The 10,000-nt window shown below is 45.4% G+C and overlaps 1 protein-coding gene across 1 annotated transcript in view; it reads left to right on the top strand.

Annotated features, from left to right (window-relative positions):
• Positions 1–5,013: 5,013 nt before the first annotated feature.
• Positions 5,014–10,000, top strand: part of LOC145416735 (alpha-1A adrenergic receptor-like) — a 57,406-nt gene continuing 52,419 nt past the window's right edge. Inside the window, exon 1 of the mRNA XM_080285663.1 lies at positions 5,014–6,277. Coding sequence (XP_080141789.1) covers positions 5,014–6,277 — 1,264 coding nt within the window. The remainder of the gene's footprint in view (positions 6,278–10,000) is intronic.

The raw sequence follows: 10,000 nt of genomic DNA, 5'->3' as shown, positions 1-10,000 counted from the left end.
AGAAAGAGAGAGCGAGAGGTAGTAAAGACTGTATATAACATGTCATCGGATTGTTCATGTTAATACCTTCACTAAAAAAATAAACTAATACTCCATATAAAGTACATCGCAAAAGCTTTCATTTTCACAGCATTTGTTTATTAACCGGAAAAAAATTAAGCCTTGCGCTGACTGCCCACGTTATACTTTTTATTTATTTTTTAGCATTTTTATTTTGTGTTACCGTATTTAAAAAGAGGTGGCCAACAGTGCCGCTCCTAAGGTATCTGATGCCCTGAGCGAGTGTGGTGTGTCTCTGTCGAATTTTGTGCATTTTAGGCTGAGAAGATATGAAGAACTTTTGTGGAAATTACTTCTGTATTGTCGCACGTAAAGGATGCATGACCTAGAGAAGTTTATGTACCTGTTTATATATTTGGCGGAAATTGGCTCACCCCAGTCGATGCCTACCTAGACGGTCGCCAAATTCGCTCAGTTGTTACCCTTGTTATGTGACCGTCCGTACATAACTCACACAGCCAGCTTTACCCCTTGTCAGTTCCCTAGCCTCATTATCTTCCATACCTCGCTTCCTCACACAAGTATTTTTCACGTATTAATTTTGATATGCAGCCAGCACGACCCACTGTCAGTTTCCCAGCGTCATCACCGTCCATAGGTTCATCTCGCTTTCTCATACACTCATATTTAAAGTTAGTTATTAATTATTCTAGGACCGTAAGATGCTGCAAGATACGTAATACTGTACATCCGACTAGCTCGATCGCTTGTCAGTTCCCCTTCTCATCAGTGTCCATTTCTTGCCTTCTCACACACATTTAATATACAAATTCTTTCTTTAATATAATTTCAGAGCTTTTGCCTTAAAATTACGGCAATTAAAATATGCATTATTAGATGGAATTTCCCTCATTAATAAAGTTTAATTGTCTTTACTCTATTACAGGGAGATTGGGTTGAAAAGTAGGCGGAATTGCCCTGAAAATGACCCTTGTGGATTGTAGTTAGGAGAGAGAGAGAGAGAGAGAGAGAGAGTCCAACTCTGTCAACTTAATGACATTCCTACTTTCCCTTAACACTCTTGTTGCTTAATGTCATCCCCCTCCCCCACTCTAAGTGTGTGTATGTGTGTGTGTGTGTGTGTGTGTGTGTGCGCGAATGGAGCATGGAACCTAATTAAACAGATGAAGATAGTAAGCCAACAACAACAGGAGCTGCATCTGTTTACCCTGTGTGTGTATGTGTGTGTGTGTGTGTGTGTGTGTGTGTGTGTGTGTGTGTGTGTGTGAGAGAGAGAGAGAGAGAGAGAGAGAGAGAGAGAGAGAGTGCATGAATTATTATTATATTACCTAATACAACGAAGGGAAGTAAGCTTGTTATCTACCGTACCCTTATACTGATCTGCGGCAGCCTACCCTCGGGACCCTACCCCTAGAAGGCCGTAACGTGGGATTATAGGCGATTTATTTTCATGTGACGGAACTGGGCCACTCCCATGACGTGGGTACTAAGGCGAAGTGGCTTGAAATTTGATGTGGCCGTGTTATGAGATGGGGAACGTCTCCTTGGTTACTAGTCAAATTTATTCTGGCGTCTGACTTCATTTGGTCGTAAACTAAGCTGGCGGGGGTTAGGGATCGCTGTCAGGTTAGAGTAAACGCACGTCAGATGTTTTAGACTTGCAACAAAAAGAAAAATAACAGCATAGACAACAACGACAGCAGCAGCAGCAACAACAACAACAACAACAATAACAGCCTCAAAACAATAACAGCTCTGATGACAAGGAAAACAACAACACCAAAACAATGACATTCAGCCACACCACACTCGCTTTCACTCCTCTCTCTCTCTCTCTCTCTCTCTCTCTCTCTCTCTCTCTCTCATATTTCACTCGCTCTTTTCTTTTGCTCACTCACCCTCCTCCTCCTTTCCTTCACTTTTTCTCCTTCCTCTCCTTCACTCTCTCTCTTTTCTCTCTCTCTCTCACTCCCTCATCTCTCTCTTACCTCCTACTTCAACCCAGTTTTAGACAATGCATCATTTAGTCCTCTCTCTCTCTCTCTCTCTCTCTCTCTCTCTCTCTCACACACACACACACACACACACACACACACACACACACACACACACACACACACACACACACACACACACACACACACACACACACACACACACACACACACACACACACACACACACACACACACACACACAGCAGACACATTTGCCAGGCCGCTGTCAAGGATGAGATGGAGTTTGCAAGATGGACTTTGCAACTTATCAACCACAGGGGAGGCATTGCAGGGGAGGGGAGAGGAGGGGAAAGAGGAGAAGAGGGGAGGAGAGGGGAGAGAAGAGGGGAGGAGAGGGGAGGGGAGAGGAGGGAGGGGGAGGGAAGAGGAGGGCAAGAGAGAGGAGTTGAATTGGGGAGTGTGTGTGTGTGTGTGTGTGTGTGTGAGAGAGAGAGAGAGAGAGAGAGAGAGAGAGAGAGAGAGAGAGAGAGAGAGAGAGAGAGAGAGAGAGAGAGAGAGAGAGAGTTCATTAAAACCCAGTACTAGGGCAGAATTTTAAAACATTTTCCTGCATTATTTTTTTTAGTCGGCATTAACCCCTGATGTAATATTCCTTCCTTTATTGAATTACTGTGTTTTTTATTAAGTTACATTTTTAGTACCTCTTACTGACAATATTTATCTTGAGTGTATATAGGATATTGTATTTTTTATTGTCATTTTATTACCTCGTACTGAAGGGGCTATTGGTCTACAATAGGTGAATCTTCCTATTTATGTACTACGCCATCCAGGTAACTTTATTCTTGTGGGTAACTTGTCATTATTATCTCAAGCACCAAGTCTTTTTCCTTTTTACTCTAACTTGCCTAAAACTGCCATCTCTGTATCTGGAATTCTGCGTTGTGGCATGCGATGAGCAGTGGAATATAATGTAATGCTAGTCACGAGGAAGGGCCGTGGTAAGGATGTAGAAACGTTATATTGTTCCCTTGTGCCGCTGAACTACGTGAAAGAAGCTGAAAAAGGACGAAAAGATGTGTCAAAGTTGGTTAAAAAAAATATATATATATAGATTTTCTTTTTTAAGTTTCGTCACCGCCATACTGTTTTAATCTGCCGAGGTACCCGATGATGAGAGTTCTGTTTATTCATTTATTCATTCATTCATTTATTTATTTATACACAGCATCCTTTAATATTGTTTCCTTTTGACGATTTTATTCACTTTCGGGGGAAAAAAAAACTTGCTGCCGGTTATTACGTTCATGCTACCGGCTTTTTTATTATTATTATTATTTTTTATAGTGGAGGTATATTCTTGGAGTTTTGGGTTAACCTCCAAGTTTTCATCGGGGTTGGACCTATTTTTCAGGCCAGCGATTTTATTCATATACGGAAGTGATGTTTTGTGGGAGTGTGTAATTGAGGTGGAGAGACTGGTATTGAGCTGGTGAAGAGGAGAGGAATATGTGAGAGAGGAGAGGAGCAGGAGAGGAAGGAGGAAGACAGGAAGAACAGGACTGGAACAGGAGTAAGAGAGGAAAAAGGAAGACAGGAAGAGAGGAGAGGAAGGAGAAAAACAGGGAGAGGAAGAAGGAAGAGGAGGACTGGGAAAGATATGAGGAGAGAAAAGATGAGAGTTAAGGCATAGGAAGAGCGAAAGTAAAGAATATATGTGAGTGAACTGGAATAGGAAGAAGATGAAAAGAGAAGAGAAGAAGGCAAAATGTAGAAGAAAAGAAGAGAGTGAAAGATAATAAAAGCAAAACAAGAAGATTGGGAGAGAAGAAGGAGGAGAGAGAGGAGGAAGATAAGAAGAGAAAGGCAAGTACAGGAAGATTAAAAGGACAAGAAGAGAAGAGAAGGAGAGGAAAGAGAAAGATGATAAGAGAGGAAAAGCAAAAAAAGGATTATAAGTACAAGAAGAGAGGAGAGAAAAAATGAATTCGAAGGGAGGAGGGAGAAAAGAAAAATAAGGGCTTCATAAAAAACAGGAGGAGAAAATGTTAGTTGAGAGAGAAGAAAGAAAATAAGAAGAGTGAAGAGAAAGAGAGAAAAGAAGAGAGAGTGATAAGAGAGCAGAAAAAAGGAAACAAGAGGGAAGTTGTATGGAAAGACAGAGAAGAAAATAAAAGAGAAAGAGAGTATACATAAAATAGGACAAAGAAAAAGAGACGAAAGACGAATAAAAATTAGATAGAAAAGAGAAATCTAGGAAGAAAAGATGAGAGAGAGAAAACACAATTGAAAAGGAGAGAATAAGGAAGAGAGATAGAGGAAGGGTGGTAAAGAAGAGGCAGAAATGGAAGAGGGAGAGGGGGACAGTGATAAAAACGAAAAAAGTGCTCTTAAGAAATTAGTTTAAAAAATAATGATGTGTAAAAAATGAGTGAAAAATAATGTAGAATGAAGACTAGACAATATATTATAAAGCCAGTGACGAAATCTTGATAAATGGAGTGAATAAAGAAGGGAAATGGAGACAGAGGGAATATAGAGTAGAAGAAAAAGAAGTGAAGAGAAACGAAGAAGAAATGGAGATGAAGGCACGGTACACAGTAGATATAGATAAGGATAAAAGTACTCCAGGGAAGAAACACAAACCTCACACTAAAATAAGATGTATTATATTCAAAACAGTGAGATGTTTATACGATTTAAATTGCCTCGGGGATGGTACCACAAACTTAGCGCTTTTAGGAAATATAGATAAAACAGAGAGGTGTTGATAAGTGAGTGACCTGGAGAAAAGACCACGAATTTTATGCCAAGAGAAGTGAAGGAAGTGAAGACGTGATTACTGGATTTATTGGATTAGAAGTGATGTTGCAAGTATAAGATATGATGATTAGAACAGTGTGATGTAAATAAAAGTGAGAGTTAACATGACAGGGAACCACATTTGCCAGACCACAAGGAATGAAGGAATCTGTTAGTATGTGGCGATGATAAGAACAGTGGGTTAGAGGTAAGTGTGTGAGTTTAGGGGACCATGAACTTCACACTTGAAATCCTTAATACTTCTTGGATCTTCGACGACGATTACGATTTCGACCTCCCGCCCCCCGCCCCCTCCCTCCTCACTCCGCCGGCCCCTCCCCCCACCCCCACCAACACCACAAGCCTGGTGGGGGCAGGGGGTGTGTGGGAGGGGGTACTGAAGAGCATCGTCCTGGCTATCCTTGTCCTGTTAACGATCGGAGGGAATGTGCTCGTTCTGCTGGCCGTCCTGTTGACTCGATCCCTCCGTTCCTCGACGCACTACCTGGTCGTCAATTTAGCCGTGGCGGATTTGCTCCTTGGCACGACTGTCCTGCCGTTCAGTGCCACCCTTGAGGTGTCCGGCAGGTGGTACTTCGGTCAGGTGTTCTGCGAGGTGTGGGCCACGGCTGACGTCCTGTGCTGTACCGCGTCCATCTGGTCCCTCTGCGTCATATCCCTGGACCGGTACATCGGGGTGACGCGCCCGCTGGCATACTCCACCATCATGACCGAGCGGCGTATGGGTATGCTGATCGCTGGCGTGTGGGCGCTCTCCATCGTCATCAGCATCGGACCGGCGTTTGGGTGGAAGACGCCCCCAGACCCCGACCCCACGGTGTGCACGGTGAACCAGCAACTCGGCTATGTCATATTCTCGGTCACGGGGTCCTTCTATCTACCCACGCTGGTGATCCTTGGTGTCTATTGCCGCATCTACCGCGCCGCAGTCAGGCAGTCGCGGTTCCTGGAGAGCGGTGTTAAGACGACCAAAGCTGCCGTGACGCTGCGGGTGCACCGAGGGGGCGTGACGGCCACCAGGGGGGGCATGGGGGTGGGCATCGCGGCGGGCATGGCGGCGGGACTGGCCACAGGGCTGGGGGGCATCAACGGACACTGTATGTTGGGTGGACCCCTTGCGCCGCCCCCTCCCTCACCCCCGCCCCCTCCGCCCTCAGAAAAGGAGCAACTTCGGGCGCATCGTGGTAAGGGCGTAGCACGACTTATGCTGCCCATGGCGCCCCTGACCTGGCCCGATGCGGCGCGGCGCAGTCTGAGGCGCAGCCGCAGGGGGGACAGGGGCAAGGAGGGTGAAGGCGGGGGTTCCGGGGGTGACCAGGAGTCCCCCTCGGCCTCCCCGGAGCGGCGGCTGGCGGGGTCCACTGGTGGCAAAGTGGCCAAGTTCAGGCGGCAGAAGAAAGCGGCCAAGACCCTGGGCATCGTGGTGGGTGCCTTCCTGCTCTGCTGGTTCCCCTTCTTCTTCATACTGCCGCTGAGTGAGTTATATAGACGCCTTTGTTTTCTGTCACAGGCTTACCCTGTAGCTCATCCTGCCCTTACCATCACTTACCAGGTCCTGCCAGTGTCATGCCATACCTCTCATACAGCCTCCCATGCTCTTCCCTAGCGCATTCTGGCCTGTTCCGCCCTGCTTTGCTCTGCCCTTCCCCTACCATAACCTGCTCTGCTCTGCCCCGTCGCATTCTGCCTTGTCTTTCATAACTTATACGGACACTGTTGTTTTGTGTCTTCCTCTGCATTGTCGTGTCCTGCCCCTCCCTCCTCTGCCTCTCATTAACTCGAGTTCTCATTTGACCTTCCCTTCCTTATCTTGCCTTGCCTTTCCTCTACCCAGTCATAACTTACCCAACCCTCCACCTACCACAACCTGCCGTGTCCTACTCTACCCTACCTTGCTCAACTCTACCCTACCCAACCCAACCCTACCCTACCCAGCCAAACCCTACCATACCTTACCCTACCCTATACATTGCTGTGCCCTGTTCCCTTCCATAGCTGCCTAACTTTGCCCTGTCTTTCTCTGCCCTGCCCTAGTGCCTTGCCTTTGTCCTGTTCTGTCCTACCGTGCCCTGCCTGACCCGTGCTCTTTAGTGGCGGTGTCTTGTAACCGGACCTTCCCCTGCTACACACATTACCATATATTCCACTCCCCCCCTCACCCTGACTCTCTCTCTCTCTCTCTCTCTCACACACACACACACACACACACACACACACGCACCTTTGTCTGCTACTGCTTGTTCTGCCCCGTTTTATTCTTCCCCACTTCTCCTTTTCGTTCTCTCTCATTCCCACTCTTCTCTCTTCTTCCACTCCTCCCCTTTTCCTCTTTTTCAACATCACCCCTCTCTCCCTCAAACAGTTTCTCTCTCTCTCTCTCTCTCTCTCTCTCTCTCTCTCTCTCCCTTCCCCTACCTCTCCACTATACACAGCCAGTAAAGTCTGTGCATCTATCTAAATTCCATATCTATTATTTATCTATCTGCTTTCTCACATGCGGCACACCGATCTATATATCTTTTTATCTATCTATCTCTTTATAAATATATCTGTGTACTTGTGACCCTCTGACTTTTTATCTATCTGGCTATCTATATCTATCTATCCACCTGTCTATCTACACATACTATACATATAAGTTATCTATAGTTACACATCGTCTCTCCTTCATTCATTCACTTCCTTCATTTATTCATTCGTCATTGTACTTCCAAACGTATTAATTCATTTAGTAGTTATTTTAATGTGATTACTTTAGTTGTCCCAGAAAAGTAAACAATCGAAAATGTAATCGGATTGCCTGCTTGGTTCATCACACACACACACACACACACACACACACACACACACAGAATTGAGATAGGATACAGTAGACAGTGTTTTGGAGAGAGAGAGAGAGAGAGAGAGAGAGAGAGAGAGAGAGAGAGAGAGAGAGAGAGAGAGAGAGAGAGAGAGAGAGAGAGAGAGAGAGAGAGAGAGAGATGTGAGTTAAGGGGGTAGGGTGCAAAGAGAGGGAGGAGAATAGAGGGTGGAAAGGAAAAGATGATCAGTTAAGGTAGTAGGGTGCAAAGGAGATAGATAGATAGATAGATAGATAGATAGATAGATAGATAGAGAGAGAGAGAGAGAGAGAGAGAGAGAGAGAGAGAGAGTAATAATTAGAGTGTAGTTCTGGTTTTAATGACCAGGTTAGATGGCTTGGTTAATGAGGGGGGAAGAGGAGGGGTGGGGAGGGCAGGGGAGAGGAGAGGAGAAGAGGGGAAGGGATAGGAGATTACGGGAGAAGGGGGAAGGGGGGAGGGGAGGGGAGAGGAGAGGAGAGGAGAGGAGAAGAGAGGAGAGGGGAGGGGAGGGGAGGAGAGGAGAGTAGTGGGGAAGAGAGAGAAGGGGAGGGGAGGGGAAGAAAAAGCAAGGACGGGAATGAGACGGTTATAGGGGAGAGAAAGAGGAAGGCGGGGGACTGAAGAGAGGAGAGAAAAGGGGAAAAGGGGAGGGGAGGAGAGGTGAGAGAGAAGGAGGGGGAGGGTAGAGAGAAGGGAGGGAGAAAAAGTTGTGAGTTAGTGAGGGAGGGAGGGAGGGAGAGGGAGGGAAGGACAGGAAGGAAGGAAAGTAGTTTTCGTAATGGGAGGTACGAGAGAGAGAGAGAGAGAGAGAGAGGAAGTAAAAGGTGTTACTTTTGTGCCTCTTTATTCCAGTGTGTGTGTGTGTGTGTGTGTGTGTGTGTGTGTGTGTGTGTGTAGTACATGTTTTTGTACATATGAATGTTTTATCGTGTATGTATGTCTGTGTATACTGTGAAGCAGGTGTATGCAGGTGTGCCAATCTAAGTATCTACATTGTACTGGTATGTACTCTGTATGTGTGAACGTATGTATGTATGTATTTATGTATGTGTGCTGAGTGGTTACCGTGTACGCCTTGCTATATGTGCGTGTATACCCTGTCTCTTGGGTTGGACTACTGTGCCTCCCCAGACATTTAAATTGAGTATGGCAGTATGTTCCCTCAAATGCAAGCTTTTATTTATTTTTTTTTTTTTTAATCCATGTCAGTAAAACCCATAATGTACAGAGACATATATGCATAGCCACTACAAAAATAATATCACGTACATTGCTTTGACTATAGATACCTTTCCTTGATTCGTACCTATCCAGCTTGGGGAAGGGTACGATTTGGCTGTCACCCTCCCTCACTGCAAATTATCCTGGAATCTTTATTTTTATAGAGTGAAGACATTTTATCTCCCTCATGACATTATTACACATGATATCAGCGGCTGTGAAGAAAGAAAAAATCGCACTGTCTTGAAAAGGGTTATGGGAAATGGAAAATAATGGAGGACAAGGTAATACTGACCAGGCCTTCCCTACAACACACTAGAGTTGTGCAATATTTGGACTACCTCTATGTTTTGGCATTTATTGGACTTTTATTGTGGCACTTATTTCAGGCGTCCACGGTTGCGTTATTTTTTTTGCGGGAAGGGGAGAGAGAGAGAGAGAGAGAGAGAGAGAGAGAGAGAGAGAGAGAGAGAGAGAGAGAGAGAGACCAATATTTTGAGTACAGGTATTTTGCCAAGAGTGTAGCCTGTGTGCGTGTACCTGTGTGCGTGTACCTGTGTGCGTGTTGGAGGCTGTGACTGCTTGACCGTGTGTGCAACAGGGCTTGCGAGTGGGAATATGTGTGTGCATGTGAGTGACTAGATGCATGAACGAGTGGATATATTCGTGTGTGTTTGTGTGTGTACGTATATATGTACAGTATGTGTGTATGTACGTTTATGTAGATATTCCTCTGCATATGGCTGGTTGTGGACAGGTAGATTACGTGTGTGTATGTATTTGTGTGTGTGTGGGTTTATGTGTGGATTTTTATAGAGTATACATGTAGGTGCATCTACATACGTGCATGTTGTCGTGTGTATATCCGTGCGTATATGTGTACATGTAGCCTACTTGTTTCCATGTACGCGTGTATAAACATCCGTATGTGCCTGTATGTATGTACGTATGGCCATTTACTTCTGTGTCTCTGTGCATGACTCGTGTGTGTGTGTGTGTGTGTGTGTGTGTGTGTGTGTGTGTGTGTGTGTGTGTGTGTGTGTCTGTGTGTGTGTCTGTGTGCATTGTTTCCTCTTTCGTTTTTGAGGCTACGGGCTTTTACCCCTTTGTGCTCAGCGGGAGGAGGAGGAGGGT

Source organism: Coenobita brevimanus, chromosome 107, assembly GCF_032717465.1.
Source record: "Coenobita brevimanus isolate Jiangsu-jjx chromosome 107, ASM3271746v2, whole genome shotgun sequence".
Taxonomy (NCBI): domain Eukaryota; kingdom Metazoa; phylum Arthropoda; class Malacostraca; order Decapoda; family Coenobitidae; genus Coenobita; species Coenobita brevimanus.
Note: the sequence above shows the minus strand (reverse complement) of the source record. Positions and strands in the feature narration are given on the sequence as shown.